Source organism: Podarcis liolepis, assembly GCF_965112155.1.
Source record: "Podarcis liolepis genome assembly, chromosome: 10".
Lineage (NCBI taxonomy): Eukaryota > Metazoa > Chordata > Lepidosauria > Squamata > Lacertidae > Podarcis > Podarcis liolepis.
The window spans coordinates 69,432,374-69,458,091 of NC_139562.1; the positions used below are offsets into that span (position 1 = coordinate 69,432,374).

Genomic DNA, 25,718 nt, shown 5'->3' on the forward strand with positions numbered 1-25,718 from the left:
CAATTTTTGGTGACTTTAGATGCTGGTGTTTCTGAAGACTCTTCTTCTCCTCCTTTACCAGAAAGAACTCCAGAATCTCTCGTGCTTGCAAGTGAGCAGAGTGAGTTTCATTGTACTGTGTTGGTTTCACAAAAGTCATGAATCAGACTTGTGCATTAAAGGAGCACTTTGGCCAAATAGCGATAGATATTGAGGTAACCAGAAGCCGGATAATGCATGTAGTGACAAACAAATAGATGTTCAGGTAATTTTAGTTTGCTGCATTATTGTTTTGGCTTATATAGTGGGCTTCCACTTACCCTGGTTACCTATGGCGAAATTTTTCTGGCTGCTGCATTGCATAGAAAGATACATGCACCCACCATAGTGCCTTGAGCTGTGTTTATATAGGACTGTGCTCCCACAGTTGTATTGTTCTCCCTTTTAGTCAGTTACTGGCTTTGGGAAGGCTAGATTGGGAAACATCAATATACAGTGGTGCCTCGCAAGATGAAAAGAATCCGTTCTGTGATTCTCTTCGTCTAGCGTTTTTTTTGTCTTGCGAAGCAAGCCCATTGACCTATTAGCGGCTTTTAGCGGCTCATCGGATCAGCTGATAAGCGGCTTAGCGGCTTAGAAAAGGGGGGGGAGGGGAAAAACCCCGCAGGAACTCGCAAGACATTTTCGTCTTGCGAAGCAAGCCCATAGGAGATTCGTTTTGCGAAGCACCTCCAAAACTGAAAACTCTTTCGTCTAGCGAGTTTTCCGTCTTGCGAGGCATTCGTCTTGCGGGGCACCACTGTACAAGGGGCTATTCAACTAATTTTTACTTGGTAGACCCACTGAATTTAATTTCAGTGGGTTTACTGAGAAAAATTCATTGACTACCGTTTTCAATCCCCATATTGTAATGTTGTGTATTTTAAAAATACTGTAACTACCAATATTGCTTAACCGTTAAGCTTTTATTGTTTTATTGAATTTGTACAGCAGCATGTCTACTGAATAATGTATTTTAAAATTGGTTTTCATAGTCACAACTTCCCCCAAAGCTGTTATCCTTCCACGATCTGCTGAGTGGAGTTTCTCGCAAGACCAGAAACCTTCTGATCAACCAAAATGTACAGTAAGTATGGGATATTAGCTTTGGGAATATGCTTCAGGGATGTACAGCAGCCATGTGCAGCTTCTGGTCTCCAGGCCTAATTAGCCCTACTGGGTCTCCCCATTTCTCCAGTGAGGTTGCTTTGGGCAGGCCATGCCCAGCTGTCACTCACCCGACATCCTATCATATCAGGAATGAGATGGATAAACTGTGGGTGCAAAGGAATGACCATGAGCTCCAACTGGGAGCTCCAGAGTATATCCAATTCTTGTCTGAAAGGATCACAGCTTGCATTTGGCACCAGGTCACAAAGGGACAACTGGGAGCACAATTTAAGCAGTGTTTTCCAATGGCTTCTTTCCCATACTTGATAACAGGGTGGTCCCTGGAGGGTTGGCTACCTTTGGTTTTGGCCCTCTGACTGAAAGTGGTTCCCAGTCCCTGGGATAGACCCTTTGGGGGCAGAATAAGTGCCTGCTTGTTCACTCCTTTTTCTGGTAGCTCCCCAAAGTATCACTTGACTTTTGATTTCAATCCAAATGATTTCATAAAATCTTTACCCTCCCCTCATCCAAATTGTTTGTGCTAGCTTAAGAAGTTTAGCCCACTGAAGGAATAGCTGCTTCCCATGTAAACCTAATAGGTCTCAGGACATCAGCTGCACTCTAGAGCTTCTGCTGGGGGTACTATTTAGGAAGAAAGTAAGATTAGCGTGGAAGGTTGGGGTGGGAGTTTCTTGTCTTCCCCCATATTTAGAATTTGCTAACCAGAAGGGTCACCTGAGCCCAGCGTGGAAGATTTTCTGTGCAACCTCTTTAGGAAAGCAACTGATATTTTACTGTGTGTGCATGTGCAAACTCTGGCATGTATGGTTGTCTTGTTTTATTTTTAGCAGAAAATGCCATTATGGGTTTAATGTTTTCCATGGAGTTATCATACTGTATTGTAATTTAAGCCCCTAGAGTATGTTGAAAGAGAAGGGAAGCGGTGATAAATAGGGATGTGTGGGTTAAGGCATAAACAGTTGCTACCTTGTTTTTTTTACTTTAAAACGTGAACAAATCCCTAAGAATAATGAAGTATTAAATCAGAGCTTCATTGTGTGTGTTTGTGTGTAAAATACTCAGACGCACACAATTATATATGAATGACAACAGAAAGCTTAAGGTTGGGAACTGGTCCTCCAGTTTTTATTGGATTCCAGATACTGTCATCCCTGACTGCTGGAAATGCTGGTTGTAGCTGCTGGAGTTGGAACTCCAGTAGCTTTCGTCATTTGCCACGTTTCTTTGTGTGGTATATAGACTTACTGGCATCTGAAGAACACCACTCTTTTGAAACTGCCAAGATGTTATGGTTGCAGTGGCAGAAATGCCAAAGGAACGATCAGCCTTTACTTTTCTCAGGATTTCATTGTGCAGTAACATTTTTTAAAAGTTGATACTTCCAATTGAACATAGGCATCTAGCATATGAATACGGTGGCCAGGTGAAAAAGTAGCCAGCATTCCTGGACCTTTTATATATGCATAAAAGGAACTTTCTCTTTCATACAACTGTTAAAAGTTGTAGGAGCTATGTTTTCTTTTTTCATCTAGGCATTTTATGTGTGAATGGAAATATTAGAGAATGTGGCTTATTTATTTTTTTAAAAAATCATTATCTGAATCAGTAAAATACTTTTGAACCAACATAAAAACATTTCTATTGTTAACAGGGATTGAAAATGGCGACTACACAGCCTGGTAAGCAATTCGTTTTTTAACTTTAAAAGGGACGAGATGTTTTGTTAATGAAATGAGATGCTGAGCTACTGAAATATGCTGCTACTTGGCTACAATAGGTGGATTTCTCTCACCCTAGATGCATCTAGAAAGTCATTCCACTTATGTATGGGGAAAGCAAAATAGCATTCTGATTGTAACATCCTAGGCCTATGGGGCTGCTGCTCTGAGACTGGACATAGGGGACTGCTGTTTGAAAGGGGGAGTTGAAGAATCCTGTGTGTGAGCAGAACAGGTTTTCATCCTTGACCAGTATTTTTGTTTATAAATAGCAGCTGTCCTTGTGAAGGTTGTTTAAGCTAGGTCAGAATACAGGAGAGTAGCTTCTGACCAAACACTGGTTAATTAACAGTTCCTGAAGTAGGATTCCAGTATTCTGAAAAATAATCTGTTCAAGTAATGAGACTTTGACAGATGAATGCCTTGATCTAGAAGCTTCATGTTCACAACTCCCTCTCAGTGCAACTGCTTCCCATTTCATCGCAGCCAGTCAGGTTTTTATTGTTTGTTGCCAATGGCCATTACAATGCAGCTCACAAATGGACAATATTACACCATAATATTGATAGCTCCACTTACACATGCCATTGCAGGAAATGAGACGCCCTTCCTTGCATTACTCAGAATATTTTTTTATTTGTCTTCCAATGTGTGAGACTTTGACATGCTAGTCTTGAAGCCAGAATTATGCCTTTTAACATGGATGTAACTTTAAGGAACAAATCATTTCAGTTATCAAGGCAATATCTACAAAGTTGCTTTTAGTGTTATAATACTAGGCCTTTGGAAACACTCTAACCCATACTTAGGACAAAACTGGATATTAACAGAAATTAGTTTTTATAACTGAATACTTAAAATTGCAAATATGGTTATGCGTCAGTGAATTTCTTTTTCCTCCCCAGATCATCCTGAGATAGCAGACAAATCACAGATTGATACTATACCTCAGCTTCCTCTTTCCAGTCCTGTTGTTAAAAGAGGTCCAACGCCAGAAGTTCCAGTTGAGACTACAGATATTGGTAAATGGTGGCTTTTTGTTGTTTTCTAGCATTTGCTTATCGTAAACTACTTGATCTGTACATAACTCTTGTAGGGTGGCTTTTGAAAATACATGATGTACGTTATTTGACCAATGGTTAATGTATCAGGAGGAAACAGTTTATTTCTTGGTAGCCACAAAATCTCTTTTGCAACAGCTAAAGGTTTAATTCATTGCGGATAAGCAGTAATAATTGTGGAAATTGCAACACATAGCTGAGATGTCAAACTAGGATAAAACTTTGTTAGGCTAGTGACACTAAAATGTTACACAAGGTCTAAGATATATGGGCCTAATTTAGCACCATTAATCTGTATGAGGTTCAGCAGGAAAGATTACTTTAAATGCAGTCAGTAATTGTGAAAATTACTTCAGTTTGTGAGTAAGCTGAGCATGTAAGAAGTGTTTCAGACTCTTAATTTTTACAATTTATTATTCCCACGGGTTGTGATAGTTGCTTTATGAACATGCCTGCTTATTTTGTCCTTTTCCCATTTGCTTGAAGCATAATGAACACTTGAAGAATAGCCCCTTAGATTGAGAACTTGTTTCAAAACAGCAGAGTCCTATCTTTTATATGTTTTCCTATATTGGCTTTTCATTCGTAATATTTCTTTTCTTTTGCTACATTCCTTTTTTTCAACTTATAACAGTTCTTTTCCCCTTTCCCTTTTTTAGGTTTTGGTAACCGTTGTGGAAAACCAAGAGGACCGAGAGAACCACCTTCAGAATGGACATGATGCAAGAACAAATGGACATTTTTAAATTATACTGGAATATTCCAAGTGCCACTGAACTCGATCAATAAATAGTATTCCACTTTTTATTTTTTGGGACTAACACAGTGTACATGCAACTACACAATGGTACACTCTTCTATACATCCACACAAACATTAAGCATTCACAAGAGTGTTTTCTAGTATTGTAATCTAACTTTGCTGGGGCCATCAATCTGCCTTACTACATTTAGGAGAAAGTATTACATATGGTTTATTTTGTTACTTCAAGTATTATTGCCTTAATGTCTTTTAACCTGTTACACACTGTTTATAGACATGTTAATATGGTGAAACTTTTGACAAATTGAGTTTATGGACTTTTTTGCTAACGTTTGATTACCATGTACACTTTATTTTGTATATGTACAGGGCAAGCAGGTATATAATTTGATAAAGCTGCAATCATAAAGTATTAACAGAAGGTGTAAGAAATCTCTGCATGACCTAATTTTTTTGTGTACCTTGTAAATTATTTGCCCTAATGTTTTAGTAAATAGTTTTCATTAAAAAAAAAAGTTGGGCGCACATCCACAATTACAGGATAGCAGAGATGAAGATTGTAATACATTTTGTAAATTGTAAGCAAAAGGTTATTTTTATATTATATACAGTTTCACTGTCAGTCATAATTTGTCCTGGTTTTCATCTAGTCATGGAGTCCATAAGTGCCTTGAAAATATCAGATTTTAGCATGAATATGTTCACTGATTGAGATCAGCATATCAACTTATTTGAACTGCCAGTAAAAAAAGAGAACACTTCAACTCACTCTAGTTATCATTTGTAATATATTTTAAGAATATGTAGAATCAGCTTCTAAAAAGAAAGCAATTTAAGAGTGTATATTTATTTTACAAGCCCTTCAGAGCCACACTGGCAAGAGATCATTGAGACAACTTCAATGTACCAATGACTTTCGCTCTTACCCTTCACATGATGTGTGTGTAAAACTCCTGTAGTCGGGTAGGAGAGCCAAAAAGAATGCCAATATATTTCACGTCTGGCAACCAATGTGCCCGTTGGGTTTCAGATAGTACATGGGTAGAAGAGCCTAAAAAGCCCAAGACACACATTTTCCACAGCCCTCCAGTGGCTCAGTTACCAGAAGGAATGTATTTAGTGTTAACTTTGAGTTGTATACTTGATTCTGACCAAATTAACCACCTGAAGCAAAGTATACAGCAGGATGACCCCAATATGACCATGTACTATCTGAAACCAAAAGGGCACATTAGTTGCCAGATGTGGATTTTTTTCCCAGCTCTTCTACTCCACTATTGAAAATATAGATTCAAGATTTATTCTCATAAGGATCCACTACACCTATGTGTTTGTTTCTGTATTAGAGAATATTTCAATTAAATAACTCATTTCTTTACTGGTGTTTCACAGATATCATGCACAGGGCAGCAGTTGAGGGGGGAACCTAATGATGCTCTAGAGATATGATAGTGTTAAAATATGAGTTTATGCTTTCATTTTTTCCATATAAAAGTCCTGCCAAACACACACACACACACACAGAAACAGGATTAGTCTTTTGAGTTCAGTAAGGCACTTCGTACTGTGTAAGAACTTCAGATTAAAATTAATATTGGTCTTTCCCATCAATTCTTGGGTGTTGAAATGCCCCCGTCAGGGTCTGAAGGTAACAGTCTGGCACTTGATCTAGTCCAGAAGTGGTTGCTAACAAATTTCAAAGGAATGAATAATGAACCAGAGGACTACATACACGCCTGTTACAGCATGCACCCTTTCTCCAAGAGGCTTGAGGGGAAATTGTTCCTGACTTTCAGTGGTGTCAAGACACTATCTCTCCCCATACAAGTGGAATTGTCGCAATGACAATGGTCAAAAAATTTAATTGACTACCCAGGTCAGGCCAAATGTGTGGAACTCCTTATTTGCTTGGGGAAATTGTTTAAACTGGCCTGAAGCCTACTAATACCAATTTATTATTTTTATGCCGCCCATGTGACTGGGTTGCCCCAGCCACTCTGGGTGGCTTCCAACAACTTAAAGCATCAGACATTAAAAACTTCCGCATATAGGGCTGCCTTTGGTTGTCTTCTAAAAGTCAGATAGTTCTTTATTTCCTTGAGATCTCACGGAATGGCGTTCCACAGGACGGGCACAACCGCCCTTTGTTTGGGCAAAATGATTTTTGGAAGGTAGGAGAGAAGACAAATTTGACTGTAGCGGTAGAGGCCCCTTTGTGACTATGGCTCTATTTATGCCTGCAGATGGTCTTTGGTCAGAAAGGTTTGCTGAAATACAGGTGTGTATTACTTATGATTTTAGTAGCAAAGCAACCTTATAAGGCACAGGAAATAAAAACAGAATCAGATTTTCCCCCAGGGAACAAGTTTTATTGAGAATGTGAAACAAAAAGCAATTGACAATTTAACTACTGAAAGCTGTTCCACAAAATGGAATTCATTATAATAAAAGCAAGGGATGGTGAAGGGGAAGGGATGAGTTGTGAGATGTGTGAGGCAAAGGAGGCATTCGGGGGGAAAGGCAGAGAAATGAGATTGTAATTGGAAAGTGGGTGAGTAAACTGTTAAAAGGGGGAGCAACGTATCTTTTCTTTATACAGTGGTACCTCGGTTTATGAACTTAATCCTTTCTGGAAGTCCGTTCTTAAACCGAGGCATGCTTTCTCTAATGAGGCCTTCTGCTGCCGGTGCCCTGCCACTGTTAAGCTTCCGTTCGTAGACCGAGGTAAAGTTCGCTAACTGGAACACTACTTCTGGTTTTGCGGCATTCTTATACCAAAAAGTTTGTAAACTGGGCTGTTCGTAAACTGCGGTGTCATTGTCTGAAAACGATGCCAAATGGAGCCAGGAGTAAGAATTTTTCCAAAAGGCGGCAGGGTTTCCTTTGCCACAGCAAAAAGACTCAAGGGGCAATGATGGCTTGAGTGGCTACAGACATTGGTGCCAAAACCAGGGAGCTAATCAGGCTGAGTTCCCAGTGAGATCGTGTTTGAGTTCAAAGAGTCTAAGAGAATTATAGTATTTGAAAAATGACTCCAGCGGCAAATGAAGAAAAGACTCCAGCAAATATCTGGAAGGATTGACTGGTTTTTTTGGTGCTTTTCTTTAAAAAAACACACACACATCAAAAGTTGAATGTTGACTATCAGTGGGTGTACTGCAGTAGTAATTAGATGGTCACATGAGAATTCAGGGATCAGTAGTCAACTGCTAAGTGATGTCTTGAGTGGAACTGGGAAGTGGAGGTTAGGCTTTCATAAATCCAAGTCCTCAGACTAGCACTGCCAGAGAGCTGGGCCCTTTTCTACTGAGCAGTCTTTTCCAACCTGAAATCATGCTGATGTTTTAGACCACAAATCCATCAGCCTTGGCCAGGAAGAGTGCAGATTGTGTCTGAAGCATTTGGAGGGCACCACGTTGGACGATATCCTTAGTACATAAAGTGTTTTCAGAATGTGCCAAAACTGCATCACTTTTGGTACATATCTTCTGGGGGGTGGCTATTTCAAAGACTGGGTGCCACAACAGAAAAGGTCCTCTTCCTTGTTGTATGATGAAATCCCACAGGAGTTTCTGCTGAGGATCTTAGGTAACCAGATCCTAAAATAATGGCCTAATTCCTGAGTTAAATGTTAGGGTTTAGGGAAATGTTCAGTGTGTATGTGTGCAACTGAAGGAACTATGAGGGGATGGGTTGATAAGGGACTGCAAGGTGTGGCAGGTGGGTGGGGTTGGCAAACCAAGCAAGCAGGGGTGGTATCCCCTCATTCATAACATTGTAAGAATATAATCCCACAGCAGTTTGTGTGGTTTCTGATTGGTGGTACCGCAAACTGCACCATGACAACACACTAGCCCAAGAACTGCTGTGCTGTCATGGCAGCATCCGAGACCAAGCAGGGATGAGATGGGTGACCCAGGCCAGTAGTGGGTGGGTGTCCCCAGAAGTGGGCAGGCATCCTGAGTGAGCAGCCAGTTCGGACAAGCCAGCCACTGGATTTACAGTGGTGGTGGCATGAGATGAAGGTGACCCACACCGAGCCTTTCAACCAGTGATTTCCAAGGCTGAAAGGATCAGTATGGTGCAAACTTTGCAAGCATTTCTATGTTCCCCGTCGCTGCCATAGATGATAGGGGAGGGGCAGCAGAGGGGGAAAGTTCCACTTCACCTCCCGCCCTCCACCCAATGCTGCTGCCACCACCATGGCTGCTAGGGAGGGAAAGGGGAGATAAGCCTGCTGTTTAAAATGACAGTAACAGCTGTGACTGGGAGGTCTGCTGAGATGACAGTAGTAACAGCCCACCCATCTATCTAGCTGGGTTGCCCCAGCCACTCTGGGTGGTTTCCAACACACATAAAAACATAATATAACATTGAACATTAAAAACTTCCTGTTACAGGGCTGCCTTCAGATGTCTGCTAAAAGTTGTGTAGTTGTATCAGGAGAGGAAGAGGTATAAAGGGGTTGGGTGTGGCAGGCAGGCGGGGTGGACAAGTAAGTGGGCAGGGTGGTAGCTCCTACTATAAAAGGGGGAGGGGAGTGATCTGCCAAACACTACATGCTGCTGCTCCCCTTTGGCACCAACTGTGATCTGTTTGGGGAATATTTCAGTTTATATATAGTTTAAGGTTTAATAATTCTATCCCTGAGTAAAGAATTCCATATTTCATGAAAGGAAATGTAATTAAGTACAAACTTACATTTTGGAGGGAAATGTTGAAGGTAAGAAACTGTGCTATCTCAATATCAACTATAAAAATCATTCAATCATAGTCTGGATTTTTTTAAAGCCACTAAAATGAGCTGTAATAATTTGTCAAAATAATTCCACAAAATATCTAGGGATTCTTATAAAAAACAACTTATTTCAAAACTATCATGTGTAGATAAAGTTTTTTGAACTGAAATGCATAGGTCCATGTATAACTCCACAAATGGTCATCTCAGGCAATTATATTGATAGAAAATAAAATAATTGGTATGGATTTTTAAAATGTCATTTTAAATGTTCTCTTTTGTTGATAGTCCCATAAAATGCAATGCATTTTATGCAATGTATACCAAAAAAATGACAAAAAAATTACAATCCATTTCTGTGACTTTTATATCTTAAAGAGGGACAAATTGAGAAAAATCTTAGGTTATGGAGAAAGAACAAATTTGTAGTCCATGCAGTTGCAGTGCATGTTATTTTCTAGGTCAATTAGCAAGGAGTTTGAAAGAAAAAAGTTTGGCATGTTGTTTAAAAGAAAACAAGCATTTTCAAATTCTGCCTTTGTGAATAAGCAATGCAAAATTTGCAGCGTTTTGTCACCAAGTGAAGTCATTAGCTCCAGAGACAAATGCACTGGGCATTTTCTCATTATTGGTTCCCATAAGTTGAGATGGATGTGATGTATCTATAAATACGTTCATCCACATGTTCTTCATTCTTTGCCTGCAGCACCTCCATTTTTTTCCTAGTTATCTCATAAATTTACATTAGACAGCTTACACTGTAATGCGACTGACTTCAGGAAACAGCCAGTTTGCCTTATCCGTGTGACAACAGTGAAAAAGTATAGAATAAACTCAAGACAATATTCTTCATTCTCTGGATCCTACCTATATAACTGCTATGCCCGCTCCCAGTGGCTGCATCCTAACATGTAATGCTGTGACATGGGACAATACACCTAGCCTCCCACCACCCTTGCACACCCTTCATCATATCTCAAAATTAAACATTTTCCAATCTTAGCTATGGTAAGTGAAAACAAGGAACCTTTGTAGACTATTTTTTGTGATTAACCACAGTTCATCCTGACTCAGTCAACCCAGCATCCTGCAGTAATCCAAAATGGAACCAAGAGCTTACAAATTCTCCAAAGGTGCACAGGCTCAGGGAGGGAGAGGGGAGAAAAGAAGGCAGGTACGTGCCCAGGAAGAGCTAGGCTTGTTTTTGTAACTCTGAGGAATTGTTGCAGCTGAATCAACCTGTTTTTGGAAACTTGTTCATCAAGTTCACTCTATTATATAGGATGCTGTATCCCTAGCCTACTCATACCTCCAAGTTTGGACTATACATAAAACAGTATTAATCAGAAATTCTACCTCATTTATTGTAATTCTCAAACTGAGAAGTCTCTCATGAGTCACATTAAAGCACCTTAAACCTGCAACATTTAATAGACAAGCCAAAATACAATTTTTTTCTAGTCAGAGATGACCTCTGTGAGCATAGAAAGAGGGGGCAAAATGAATGATATATTACTTACAGTACTTATTTTAAAACAAATAGAAAAGGATTGCTTTCAAATGCTTTAACTATCACTGGGCAACAATTTTTTACTTTTTGAATGTTGTCTAGATTTCTACAACTGATTTAGGGTATTTTTGCACTGCTGAATCAGGAAATGGCATCCGTTTCTCTCCATCAGGTCAGGTTTTTGTGCTATGTTGATGTGAAAAAAATCAGATCTTGTGACAAAATCGATTACATTTTTGTGGCATTATCAGCTGATTTTTGTCAACACATATTATCCTAAATATGTTTTTAAGAGAAAAAATGTTTTCCCAACAACATATTGATTACCTGATAGAAACATCGATTACTGTAAACTGAATGGTGGGCATTGATAAAGGTAAGTACACGTAAATTGCATGTTGCTTCACCATTTTTCAAACTTTTGCCAGAAGCGGCTTAGTCATGCTGGCCCCATGACCCAGAAAAACTATTTGTGGACAAACGTCTGCTCCCTCAGCCTGTAAAGCGAGATGAGCGTCGCAACCCCAGAGTGGTTCACGACTGGACTTAACTGCCAGAGGTCCCTTTACAAAAATAGGAGCTTAGATGGACCACCAGAGCCTCGAGTGACACCAAAGGATCCAGGAGTACTCCCAAGCTATGAACCTGCTCCTTCAGAGGAAGTGTAACCCCAGCAAGAGCAGGTGATCCCCTGCTTATCTGCTCTATGGAAACACCCACTAACAGTGCCTCAGTCTTATCTGGATTGAGCTTCAGTTTGTTGGCTCTCATCCAGTCCATTACTGAGGCAAGACTTCCTGCACTTCCACTGCCTCACCTGCAGATGTAAAGGAGAAATAGAGCTGCGTGCCATCAACATACTGCTGACAACATACTCCAAACCTCTGGATAACCCCACCCAGCAGTTTCATGTAGATGTTAAACAACGTAGGGGATAGGATTGAGCCCTGTGGAACCCCACATTGAAGGTTCCGTGGGGCTGAAAAGCATTCCCTAAGCAACACCCTCTGGGAACCCTCTGGGAACGACCATCCAAGTAGGATTGAAACCACTGCAAAGCGGTGTCACCCACCCCTAGTTTGGAGAGTCGCTCCAGAAGGATACCATGGTTGATGGTACTGAAAGCCGCTGAGAGGTCGAGAAGAATTAACAGGGATTGTCTCTCTCTCTTGACAGAGGTCATCATACAGGGTGACCACAGCAGATTCTGTGCCAAAACCGGGCCTAAGCCCCAATTGAAATGGATCCAGAAAATCAATTTCTTCCAAAAGCACCTGGATCTGGTCTGCTTCCTAGAGAAGCTACACTGGTTTCCTCCTTGCTGATCTTCTGCCAGCAGGTGAAGACTTTCTTGCTTCTATAGGCTTTTCGTAATTGACTCCTTTTCATTAAATGGCTCGTGCCATGCTGTTTTTATTGTAATGTTTTAAGCAGGTGTTATATATGTATACAGTTATAATCCTATTAACGTTTAATTGTATTTTAAATATTGACTTTTCTGTTTTTAGTGATTCTTGTTTTTATATGCAAGTTGCCTTGAGGTTCTTGAAGATGATGATGTTGATGAAGGTGAGGAGGATGCTATACATACTGTATAAAAAATAATGACATGTTTAGCCCTGAATGTGGAAATAGCGTAAGATAGATTGGAGTGGGGCATTTTTCAATGAATTTTTTGGGGGAGGGGGGAGAGCCTAGCTTATATATCTGTTCCAAAATTTACAAGTTTTACACTAGACAAGAATGGCAAGAAATCATATCTAAGTTCATCTAGATAGAAAACAGTGAAAATAAATAACAGCAATTGTAGCCTGTAAGGAGGACTGAGAATCCCCATTTAGAAAAGTATTATGAAGCAGAAATTTTGACATGTGTAGTGCTTTGAGGAATACCAATAATATTAGGCCTATGCAGAAGCACAAGGTGCAAATGAGTATTTCATGGAATCAAAGAATTGCAGAATTGGAAGAGATCCACAGGGTCATCTAATCTTAACCCCCTGCTATACAAGAATCTCAATTAAAGCCTCCATGGCAAATGGCCATCCAATTTGGATTCATTTATCCGAGTCTTTGGGAAAATAGAATGGTAAGAGAGAAGGTGAATGGAAAGTGCTGGTTGTGTAACAACAACAAAAAAAAGGAGATTCATACATATATGGTGGAAATGATGGAAAGATAGATCATGAATACATCCGAGAGGCACTCATTAAATATTTCCCCTGACGTACTTCCCACGGACTGAGACAAACGAAACTAGGCAATTATTAGTCCTTCTCTACATTGCTATCAGCAAGAGTCACAAACTTCTCTCATTGCTTTATGCAGCTGTGGAGACCTCATCTATAGAAGTCAGCGGTTTGCCTCAGAAGCCACGACTTGACCTGAGAAATCAGCATTTCATTGCCTGGAAAAAGCTTGCCCTTCCAAAATAACTTCATGGCCTCTCGATTTTGATGGCCTTCCGCAATTTCTGCAGCAGTGAAGTGTAGTATGTCCCAGTAATTGTTATACCCTTTCCAGGAAATCTATCATCACTACTCCGCGCTGGTCCCACACTGATCTTGACATCTGCAGCTAGTAGGCGAACAGTTATGCAGGGATCCTCCAAAATGGCAGCCTCCACTTGTTGGGTGGTGTCTTCATCAAAGGTGGACTGTGGTTGCCCAGGAGCTGTTTCCACTGAAGTCCTGCCACACTTGAACTGACGATGCCAGTGCTTGACTACGTCATACGATGGGGCATCCTCCCCATAAGTCCCTTTCATCTCATCAAATGTCTCCTGTGATGTGCGCCCTTTCATAGAATCATAGAGTTGGAATAGACCACAAGGGCCATCGAGTCCAACCCCCTGCCAAGCAGGAAACACCATCAGAGCATTCCTGACATATGGTTGTCAAGCCTCTGCTTAAAGACCTCCAAAGAAGGAGACTCCACCATACTCCTTGGCAGCAAATTCCACTGTCAAACAGCTCTTTCAAGTACAGGAACCTGATAACCGCTCTGCGTTTGACTGGTTCCATTATCAGACGCTACTCCACATTAGCATTTGTAGCACAGAAACTGTTAGGAGTTCAGAGCTACAAATTACCACATTACCTATGGAGAGGTGTATACACATGCAATTTAATCCTCCTACGATAACTGGAAGTGGGTCAAGGGAAATCTTTAATGAGCGACACTTGTACATAGAAACTTTATTTGCATTAGCCACTATCCAGAGCAAGAAAGCTAGATTATTTTGAGGTATGGCAATAAGTTATATTTAAGCATTATTTAACAAAGGTCCCCCAAGTATATTATATTTGATCTTATTCTTAACTTTTAAAATAGCATTTGTGTAGGACGAACTTCAGGTTTTTTTAGAGTTTTAAAAGTGTTCACACACACACAAATACAGAATTATGCATACTGTAACTGTACACCAGCATTATAAGGAGGAAAAATGATTTCCGCTTGAGGTGGGCACAGGGCAAGAATATATCACCTCATCAACTATTTAACCAGAGTTATTGCAAGAACAGAGGGAGGCATCATCAAACCTTTATTGCATTAGCATACAGCCATAGCAAAATAAGACAATACAAAAATGCTAGAGACAAGCAACCAAGCAAAAATTCAAGGCGATATTGCTGGCGTAATGACATTTAAATTACCCTAAGACAATAATGCAAAGATTTAGTTGCCAGTGCCAGAAATCTAATATGCGGATATATATAAAGCATAAGAGGGAGGCAATTAATCCACTTTTAACTATCTTCAGTCTATGGCTGCTGCACAAAATTTACAACATAACCTTCCGCATGTTTACTCAAAAGCAAAGCCCACGGTGTTCAACAGAGTTTGTCTCCAGGCAAGTGTCCTTGCTGGTAGCCCTGCAGTGGAAACCTCTGCCCATCTCACCTGCCCCCTTCCTCTTCAGCTTCAGTCCCTCTCCCACCTCCCTGCCATGCGGAGGCTGACACTGCCTTCCTCACAGAGTCCTGGTGTTATTAGACTACAACGCCCATCCCTGCTTACCTACCCCGGGCTGGGGCACGTGGGCGTTGAAATCCCAACAAAATGCGGAAGACCACGGGTCCCCCGCTCCTGCCTTGCGGGGCTGTTGTAAGGATCGCAGCCAGGCAGCGCGCATGAAACGCTTTAACCACCCGAAAGCATTATGTCTAGGCTTCAAGTCAGGCCACCTCCTCAGAAACAGAATCCCCCGCCCTGAGTTTAGTAGGCCTTAACTGCAACCAACTGCTATAGAGCTCTCAAAAATAATAATGTACACACGCCTCTGTATATCTCTGGAAAGAAAAACGTACTGTTCTCGGACGACGACGACACCGTAATGGTTTTTGTACACGGGCACCATCTTAGGAGGGGTAATTCTCTGGTGTGAGGGAGAGGGAAGGAAAGAGGGGAGGGAGAGATGCCTCTTCTAAGATGGCGGCCGCCCTCAGCGCCACACGCTCAGCCGTCAGAAGCCCCGTTCAAGAGACGAGAGCGCGGCCCGACTAAGCGCAAACGCCTGTTTTTGGCGACCGAAAGCCTGCAACCCTCGGCTGAACGTTACCCGTTTCTGAAGGGCAACGTGGGAAGAGCTGCGCTCCGCCACCCGAGCAACGCAGCCGCTCAGCCGCCGCGGAGATGGAAGACGCAGATGCCGCCTCCGCCGCCCTTTTCCAGGTGGCCGGTCGCCTCTCCAGGTTCGCCGCCGCCGCCTCTCGCTGCCCGTAAACCACCTGAAGTAACGCGCGGAATCCGCGACAAGCTCCGACTCGCCCGGCCTCCCCTTTCTAACTGCGCCACTCGCGGCGGCAGCCGCCGCTGCTGCTGCTGCTGTGGGAAAGCGACCAGGCGGGCCGCAGCGGCCCGAGTTCAAACCCGGCTCGGCGATTGGCGGCTTTCTTTGTCCGTCCAATCCTGGCGCCGCTTCCATTGGGAGGGGAGCGTGGCGCTCGCGGGCCGTGAGCCCGCCCCCCTCTCTCTCCCCTCCTCCCTCTACCGCCCGGGCTCTCTCAAGCGACGAGCGCCGTGAGGTAAATACAAGCAGCATCTCAAAATGGCGGCGCCACCGAGTCCCGGACGAGGCGCGGTGGTAGCGCCGCAGCCGGAGCCCTTCTCCTCGAACTTGGCGGCAGAGAGCAGGGCCTCTCCGCGCGGCTTCCCGTCAGCTGCCAAGCGCATGAAGGGAGCAGAAGAGCGGACGCTCAAGGGGCCTAAGCGCGTTAACGGCGAGGGCGGCGGCGGCAGTAATAGGCAGCAGCAACAGCCTCCTCCGCCGCCGCCGCACATACCAGGGGCGCCAACCCCGGTCGGACACGGAAGCCCCGCCGTGTGGAGTTTCACGGCGTTCTCTTCGGGCGGCGGCGGCGGCGGCGGGAGCGCGGCGAGCGGCGGCGGGTCTTTCGTTTTCCCGCCTCAGCTGCCCCACAAGTTGCTGCCGCCTCCGCCCTCCCACCGCTGCCTGGCCTCGGGCGCCGACGGAGGCGGCAGCAAGACCAAGAGGCCCAAGGAAAAGCGGGACAAGGAGAAGAGGAAACTCGGGGCCTTGCCGGGGTCGTCGATGGTGGCGGCGGCGGCGGCAGCAGGAGGCGGCGGCCCGAGCGCGGCTGGCCGGGAGGAGAACGGCGACGTGAAAGCGCTGCTGCGGCAACAGCAGCAGCACCGCCACCGCCACAGCCACCGCCAGGAAGGTGAGCGGAGTGTGACCCGGGGGAGGCAGCCGGCAGGCCCGGGGGTGCGGGGAAACGTCGAGAGCGGGGCGGGAGGAGCGGCGGCGGCGGGGAAACGGCCTACCCGCCGCGCCGACTCGGGGCTCCCAGCAAAGCAGCCGCGTTCAGGAGGGAGAAGGAGGAGGAAATGGTTGCTCTCTTCGGCGAGCCTGACACCGGAATGGCTGACTCGGCGGCACATGGAACGAACACGTTGGCTCGCTGCTTGGCCGCGTGTCTCCGGCGGGGGTGGGTGGGTGCCCTTCGCCCTGTCTTATCGGGGCTACACCTGGGGGTGATTTGGGGCTGGTGGGCTCCGTCGGCGGGGGGACTGTCGTGCTGCTGGTGGCGGGTACCTTTTGCAGGGAAAGCGGCAACGGCAGCGCTGTCTGGCGGCTCCTGTCAAAAAGGGGGTGTGGAAACGGCCACTGCCGTGGGTGGAAGCTGCCAGAGGCCTTAGGTTTTCAGACCTATTAGGGAAATAAGGGTGCCTTGTAGCTGGCGGCAAAGAGTCAGATGGGCATCCTAACAATGAAATGCCGTTTATGGTTCAGATTAAATTTTGATTATGAGTATATACATTGATGTCTCGTTGAAAGGCTGCATTTATTAAGTGGGTTAATATTGATAGCTCATGCCCTGTGGTAGGAACGCCAAGCATATTACAGCAGTGTGTTTTGAATGTTCAAAATGATGTGCTGAGTTCAAAATGTTGTTTTTCATTTTAAAACTAGAAATGGCTGACTTGTATTTTGCAGCATATACGGTTTCAGCCATAATGCAGTCACCTAATGATTATGGAAACTGTAAAAGTGCTGTAAACTTGAGCGCAACTTCGCCTGCTTTTAAAATCCCAATGGGATGATCATATAAAAGCTGTTTGATATCCTATCTAATATCAATATGTCTTTGAGCTGGATAGGATGCAGCTAGCCCAGTTTTGTGCTTATTTATGGGGAAGTAAACTGCACTTGTTCCCAAACAATTTAACTGTCTAACTGACCTTGCCCAGTTGCAGCATTATTAGACTCCACTTGGTACTGATGCAGCTGAGAAGTCTGGCTCTTTAGTTCAGTATAGGGAACTTAGGCAGCTTGGCTAAATCTATATAACTGAACCAGCATAGGCTTCCATAAATTTCAGGTGCAAAGAAATGGGGTGTGGTAGGATCAGTGTTAGTTGGCGGGATTAGCTCCTTGACTTGCACTTCTGGAAATCTGCAAGCCAATAACAAGAGTGATGTCAAGGGGGACCACCATAATATAGCTTAAGAACAAACATGCATATTCTCTTCCATGCACGCAGCTGGCAAGAATACTAAATGCACCCCACAACCACACACAATTATTGCTTAATAGAATAGCAAATGGACAGACTGATACATTTGTTGCCAACAGGAGTTTAGTAGTATCCATCTTAGCTGGTGTATAGAAATGGACTCCTTTTTTCAGAAGTGCAGGCAACAGAATTTAACATGTTGGAACAGGGATGGGGAATGTTTGGCCTGCAGGACTCTCTGTCTGGCCCTCAGAACTCTCCCCAGACCACATCCTTTACTAACCCTGTTTTTTAATCCCAAGAGTTTTTTCATGGCTGAAACATGCCATTGAGCTCTGATAATTCGCCTTGCTTGCCTGGGTGGAGAATAAAGAGGAGTGTGTGTAGAAACTAGCATACTATAGAAAGGCAAAAATTACATTTGTTGCTTTGCCCACTTTCACCTCTGCTACAGTGCATGTTGCTTGGAAGAGAAGTTTCCCCACCTCTGTCTTAGCAAACCTTAACTGTAGTGCTGCAGGGACTATGTTCCAGAACAGTGCTAAGTCGATATGGATACATTTTAGTTCGTGGATACATAAATAGTTCGTGGTGGTTAACATTGCAAAGTTGCATTTTGCAGCTCACCCCTGTTGATTCAAGAGGACAGTATTGATCTTTGAAATTTCTGGATTACACTAAAAGGAGATTCACAGTGTTGAGTAAAAAAATATTTACTCAGAAATAAGTCTCACTGAGTCTAGGGTTTACTGTCAGATATACATTTGATTGCAGCCTTCGATTCGTCAGTTCATTGAAAAATAATCATTGTGGAATGCTGAGGTTCACTTGTGTCCTTAAATATTAATCCAATTTTTTTGTCAAATGAGATTTTCCTATTGATCTTTTTGTAAGGAACGGCACTAAATCGGTCTTAGTTGTTGTTTAGTGGCAGGATATCTATCACAGATAAAGGCTACATAGAGTGGGGGAGAAATACTTGAGGACGTGTCACGTGTCTGCCCTCTTCACGTATAAGGTGTGGGTGTGGAGTTTGTTTATATAAAATGAAGCTCAAGGGTGAGTGGAGTGAAACTATCCACTTTTCAGCTTATCTTGTTATGCTCTGATATCTGGAGCAATTTTTTAAAGCCCATCTCTGATCTTGGGTGGGAAGCCAAGTTGGGGACAAAATTCAGTAAACCAGTGAAGCACAGTAAAGTAAACCAGGAAATACTTCAGTTCTCCTCACCTGTATGCTCCTTTCATGTAAAAAACAAAAAGGCACCACCACCAGCCTTCTGCAACTTCATGTGTGAACTGGGCAAACGTGTATAAAAGCCATATGGCTGCCCTATCACATGTAACTTCAGTTGTAAAACCATGTACGTAGATTCTTGTCCTTTGCAAACAGTGCTTAACTTTACATTTGCTTTCAATGCACAGCAATAAACCTTTCACTTCTTTTAACTTACCCAGAATGCTTCTACCTTTAAGTCTATAGGTATCACATTTTTCTTTTAATGATTGTACAAGAGCAATTTTGAGGCACATCACAGGTTATTCAAGTTTGTAGTGTGAATATGTATTATATCCAGATAAACATAGCAAAATTTCTGTAAACTGGAAAATAATTTATTTTCTTTACTCTATTCCACCTGTCATGCTTTTGGTGTACAACAGATGGAAAAAAATAACTATAAACATTCAGTCTAGTAAAGATAATAATACATGACTGGTCTTCTAATCACACCAGTATGAAGAATGCTTTCCTAATATTTCTAATTAATGTTGTATTCCACTTAGAGCTTTTGTAACCCATAGATTGTTGTTAGCATGGTGTGTCAGATAGTGTTGAACTTGGATTGGCTAGAAGCAGGTTCAGCCTAGGTGACCTTGGGCCAGTTGTTATCTCTCAGCCTAACCTATCTTATAAAGTTACAAGAAAGTAAAAAGTGTTTCTGTGAATGGAGAGAAGGGAAGGGAAACTATGTACTCCACACTAAAGTGTTTCATAGACTCATACAATTGTAGAGTTGAATGGTATCCCAAGAGTCATCTAGTCTAACCTCCTTTTTAGAGGAAATGTGGAATAAAATGTAATAAATTGTAGATATATTTGGCTTTTCAGAGTAGTAGCAAACTTTCTGAAAGATGCTTGTTTCTTATGGTAGCGACAGCTGACCAAACAACCTGGATAGTCTTATGCATCTCTGAATATGAATATGTTGTATCTGAAGAAGTGTGCATGCACACGAAAGCTCATACCAAGAACTCACTTAGTTGGTCTTTAAGGTGCTACTGGAAGGAATTTTTTTATTCTGAATATGAAGTACAGTCCAGGCGATTAGTGTGTCAAGAGTAATTTATCCAGGCCTCCTTTTCCTTTCACAGGGATTTCATCACTTGATTTCCCAGTGTTGGAGCACTAATGCATGTTTAAATGGTATTATAAAAGTGCTTTGTACTAGGGAGTGTTTCTGGAGTATGGAAAATGACCCGGCCTCTAGTAAGAACCCATTTGTGCCTGAGAGTACCACATCAGAAACCCAAGCTCTAGAACAGTGCAGGGGTTCTGTTGCTGCAGAAGCACTTGTAGTCTAACTTTTCCTTGCTTGTACAGCAGACGAAGACTTCTGGTGTCGTGGAAAGGAAGGAAGAGGGAGATTCTCTGTGGCTCCACCAATTAGTCTCTTGTTTGACTTCTTGGAAAACTCCTAACTGCTAAAGTGCCTTCTCGTATAGAAATCTCCATCTGCTTGTGTCTGACCAGGTTCAACACCAATGCTTCCAAAGGAGGTGTGAAAATATTGCTTCAAAAGCTAAACTTTAAATTACTAGGCATTGATGAATTGATTTTATAACACTTCAGAATCCTTTTCAATAAAAGGGTTAGCGGTTATAGAGCTTTTCCAATACAGAAGCAAAGAAACATAACTAAACTCTACACAATTGGGAAATGCAGAGTACAGCTAATCTTAATCTGAATAGCTGTAACATTTCCCCCTCTCCTTGACACGTGAATATAAAAAAAGAGGTAGTTGTTGTCAGAGAATTGTTGTTTTCATGTTGTGTCTCATAGACTGCAATTTAAGGTGTCATGGCTGTCAATCTAAGCCAAGGTGTATCTGAACAATTATATATTCTGTACTACTTAAACTGTAAATCCTCTGAATATATTTGTTGGATTTAATTCTTTTGGTTACTGGAGAGCTAACATGCACAGAAATGCTTTCCATGTTTGAGAGGCAGGATCCTGGTTCCTGCATTTTTACTTATTTGAAAAGGAGGGATAAGGGGTTGGGTTGCTCAGTGTCTCAGCACAGTAGTTTAATGTCCACGTCTCAACCCACACTGAACTAATGTCCTGAAGTTGGGTGAACATATGAGTGTGAGCTATGAAAACAAAAGGTTTCCAAAGCTTGAGGAGTTGCCCTGTTGTTGCCCAGGGAACAAGAAAATCATTTCTTGTAGGGCCTTATTTATATATTTAATTTTAACATGAGTCTATGTTCATTTAAAAATGTTGTGTGGTCACTGATGGGATAGTTTTGACATTTACAGAACTCGATTAAAAGTCAAGTCTGTACCTGTCACAGAGATCATGAATTTAGAAAGATCTAATTATGTTAATGCGTTCATGGTGAAATGGCTAGGATAGAGCTTTCTGTTTTCAAGATATGACTCGAAACTCATTGTCCTAGCTCTTTGTTTAAATGATTTAATCATTACTTGTTTTAGTTGTAAGTTAATATTTTATTTTTTACTATTCAGCTAAATAACATGGGCAATTTCTAATAAACATTCAAACAAATAAATACAAAACAGGATCACAAAGTTATAGAAAAGAAGAGAACCAAATTTAATACAACATTTATAGTAGAAAATAAAATCAATGTGACAGTACTTTTTAATAAAAAAGTGCAAAACTTTTGAAGCAGTTGCTTAGACATTTGAAATGGCTCACAGAGCCAGAATTTATTTTTACTTTATTATCTTGTCTTTCTGCTCTTACACCAGCAGATTCCTTTTCAGTATCTGCAATGCTTAAACTATTCAAGTGAATTTGGTTTTAGTGCTGATGACAAATTTCTGGACTGAGACTCAGAAACATCCTGTACCTAAATTCTTAAGAGCGTTTCCACCTTTTTTCTGATTAACTATTCTGCCCCATCCCTGTTTGGTGGCCCTTCAGGTTTTAGTGAAAAAGCCAATCAGATTCTGAAAGCTGTGCTACAACAAGATACATAAATCCATACAGAAAATGTTACTGCTTATTCTTACCAGAACAGTAAATATATATTTACATGTTATTATTTTCAGATTTCACTTGGAATGTCTTGAATATTGTGTTTTGAACTGATGTAGATCAAAATGATATTTGCCAGAAATGACAGTACTGAACTTGTGCAAAATGAAACTAATCCTCTTTGCACTTAACTGGTAGTAAATGTTTTGAACACAATGGGACTTACTTATGAGTAAGTTAAATACAGTAATGAGAAAAGTCAGTATAGATTAAGTTCTAAATTGCAATATGCAAGATAAAGAATGGATATGAATTTTCTGTTATGAAGTAACAAATTTGATCAGCACAGACTTAAATGAAAACTTAGTGTAGGTGGTATTTAACTTCAAATACACCTAGTACTATTTATTCAAATATGTTCGACAGTCTTCTCATGATCATTTTTTAACACAGCTTTTTTAAAGACGCATGAAAAGAGATTTTGTCTAATAGACAGTACCCCCTTAATTTGGTTTAACTTTGGATTCTGGAAAAGTTTTACTAGGTTTTCTAAAAGAGTAAGTAGAACAGGCATATTTACAATTAATCATTCGGTTATCGGTAGCTTACACTTTTAGAAATAGTTGTTGCTAATTGTACGAAAACATGCATTACACAAATCTGGGTGGTTTAAGAAGATTTGGGAAATAGTTAACTTTGTTAAACATATTTTCCAAAAAGTTATTTTAGATCTTATATCAAGAGGTTCATAGAAAGATTATCTTTGTTTATTGAATAATAAATTTATTAATGATTTGCAACTGTATAGTGTTATAATTTATCCATTTTTTACAGATTATGTCTGTTAAGCTTTTAAAACCTGTATATGTGGTTTTTCTTTTCTTTTGTTTTCATATTATGTTAAATTTCATAAATACAGGAAAAATGGACGTAGTTCTTGAAAAATAGTTTACAAACACTGAACAAATATTTCATTTTCTCTGTCACTCTGTCCTTTGTTTCCAAAAAAATTGTTACTCAAAATACCAGTTCTCAGTCTTATTTGTTCTAAAAATATCTTAATGTGTGTGTGGGGGGGGGGAATGGTTCTGGCTTTGCTATTTTATGAGTTTATTCTTACAACAAGTCCACATTGATGCATATGATACATAGCCAGAACACGTTTTGTTTACCTGGCTTTTAAAAGGGCACACTTCCATTAATAACACACAATGAAACATTTCAAATTAACATAAATGATAGTTTACATAAGGAACCTACTAATTCTTTTAGTGAAGATGTTGGAAATTTGGGGACAGTTTATAAAGTAGGTCATGCTTTCAAGGGAGGAGAGGGTGCCAAATCTGTGGCAAAGGATGGATGCGGCATCAACTAACTGATGCCCCAACTGACAACGTAATTGGAGAAGAAGACTTTTTTTTAAAGACAACTTTGCTGATGACATGAAGTCATCTGTAAGATCCTTCTTATTTCTCAATCTCTGAAACTGACATCTAGAATTGGGAATGGTACAAAGTGCTACATAATCCGTGTTCAGTTAATGCCAGAGAGTCTTTTTAACTTCAAATCTTGGCTTGCTGTGATATGCATAAGCAATAGAACATCTCCTTTGCTCTAAATTCCATATGCAGCGCACAGTTCTTCATGTTTCTAAATGCTTAATCCATTGTGGTATTTAAAAATTATTTATTAAGTCTATGCATGTATGTCTGTAGGACGCGGGTGGCGCTGTGGGTTAAACCATTGAGCCTAGGACTTGCCGACCAGAAGGTCGGCGGTTCGAATCCCCGCGACGGGGTGTGCTCCTGTTGCTCGGTCCCTGCTCCTGCCAACCTAGCAGTTCGAAAGCACGTCAAAGTGCAAGTAGATAAATAGGTACCACTCTGGCGAGAAGGTAAACGGTGTTTCTGTTCGCTGCTCTGGTTTGCCAGAAGCAGTGTAGTCATGCTGGCCACATGACCTGGAAGCTGTACACCGGCTCCCTTGGCCAATAAAGCGAGATGAGCGCTGCAACCCCAGAGTCGGCCACGACTGGACCCAATGGTCAGGGGTCACTTTACCGTATGTATGTATGTATGTATGTATGTATTAAGTTTATAGGGTAGACAATGAGTTGCAAACTGGGGACCAAAATTATATTCAGAACCTGCAGATGAGCACATTTTCTAGTTTTTATTTATGATAAGTGATCCCTCCCCCAATATTTTACACACACATCAACACATCCTGCTAGATTAAGCACAAGGGTTTTTTTTTATTGCTTCCAGAATGCCCTTCTTTTCCTTCTCACCTCTCCCCATTGTCCTGCTTTCACAAGATTTTCTCTCTTGTCAGCAGTTGGCTCTTCTTTCTCTCAGCTAATTCAGACATTCAGGAATAGCTCATGAGACTCAAAAGACAGTGCCACTTTGGGATTCAGATGCACAATTGCATGCTGGAATATTCTGCCAAATAAAAATACTGCTTCATACATAAAGATAAAATGCTGGGAATAAAAAGTAAGAGTCTATTGTTTAACCTGTACAGGCCTGCTTTGCTTTGCTCTAACTTTGCTGAAGCAGACATATTGCAGGCTGTGGTGATTGGCAGTTGAAAAAGCAAAGATGAGCTCCCGTTCTGATAAATGTGGACAAAAAAGGGGCATTTACAGTTGGAATGATCAATGCTGATAACTGTAGGAAGGAAAAGCTGAAACAAATTAGAAAGGAGGCCTGCTGCTTGTGTGAAAGGAATTGTCACTTGCCATAAGTTATTGGACAAGAGACAATCTTTGAGATTTTGGTGGACAACTAAGAAACTGGTATTTGATTTCAAAACTTGGATTGCAATGGTTGTTTTGCTCCTTTGTGCTGCTTATCCATGTGGCCCAAATCTAGGTTCAAATTTGGAGGAAGAATTTGGGTATATAAGTGAATCAATAGATACCAGCTTTCTATTTCTGGGCATAGTGAATTGATAAAGGTAAGTTTTCTATTTTGAAACTGATGGACTTGCTAAACAATCATGTAGGGCAACTGGTTGCTATAGTTATTTAAAAAACCATTAGTTTTGCAATTAATAGACTTAATAAATGATCATAATCAAACAACTTGATTATTTATCCTGCATGCCTTTTATAAAGTATAATTGTTTTTTTAAAAAGGAGATAGGTCTCCCCCCCCCTGTATACCTGCCAAGATGCTACAATCACCTTTTTTAATTGCTTCCTGATCATTTTCATATTTATTTAAAATGAATGATCAGACATTTCCAGAAGAAAGGACAAAACTGTTTTTACATAAAAGCATGAACATTCTTTCCATCTTTGTAATAAGTATTAATAAATAATATGAAAACTGCACATGAGTAGAGCTCAAGTAGTTGCAGGGCACAAGTTTTTCTAAGTTACCTGGTGCATGATGTTCGTAAGATACTCTTCGACCCTGGAACAAACTAATGTTTTCTCACTACTTCAATTACATTTACTTGAAAAATAATATCATCAGCATGTTTTAAACTGTAGTTGTAAAGGAGATCAGTCCCCCATCCCAGCCAATTTTAAATGTTGTGTCATTTGTTTTAGTCCTTTAAAAT

General features: G+C 41.4%; 2 protein-coding genes and 1 long non-coding RNA gene across 6 annotated transcripts in view; all 3 read left to right on the plus strand.

The window, feature by feature from the left end:
- The window catches only part of PTPN12 (protein tyrosine phosphatase non-receptor type 12), a 64,209-nt gene extending 58,755 nt beyond the window's left edge, over positions 1-5,454 (plus strand). For 2 of the 4 annotated variants that reach the window (XM_083464033.1, XM_083464034.1), the window contains 5 exons: positions 20-100; positions 1,014-1,105; positions 2,801-2,828; positions 3,773-3,889; positions 4,588-5,454. In XM_083464033.1, the coding sequence (XP_083320159.1) occupies positions 20-100; positions 1,014-1,105; positions 2,801-2,828; positions 3,773-3,889; positions 4,588-4,649 (380 nt within the window). In that variant the 3' untranslated portion in view covers positions 4,650-5,454. Of the gene's footprint in view, positions 1-19; positions 475-787; positions 1,106-2,800; positions 2,829-3,772; positions 3,890-4,587 lie in introns of all 4 variants that reach the window. The other 2 variants (XR_014516739.1, XM_083464035.1) reach the window with 2 other exon arrangements.
- Positions 5,455-5,595: 141 nt separating this feature from the next.
- The window catches only part of RSBN1L (round spermatid basic protein 1 like), a 52,877-nt gene continuing 32,754 nt past the window's right edge, over positions 5,596-25,718 (plus strand). Inside the window, exons 1-4 of the mRNA XM_083464021.1 lie at positions 5,596-13,730; positions 13,910-14,046; positions 14,148-14,467; positions 14,672-16,621. Coding sequence (XP_083320147.1) covers positions 15,988-16,621 — 634 coding nt within the window. The 5' untranslated portion in view covers positions 5,596-13,730; positions 13,910-14,046; positions 14,148-14,467; positions 14,672-15,987. The remainder of the gene's footprint in view (positions 13,731-13,909; positions 14,047-14,147; positions 14,468-14,671; positions 16,622-25,718) is intronic.
- LOC310688065 lies at positions 18,651-21,733 on the plus strand. Its single transcript, XR_014516759.1, has 2 exons — positions 18,651-20,126; positions 20,235-21,733. It is a non-coding gene; the product is annotated as an uncharacterized lncRNA (long non-coding RNA).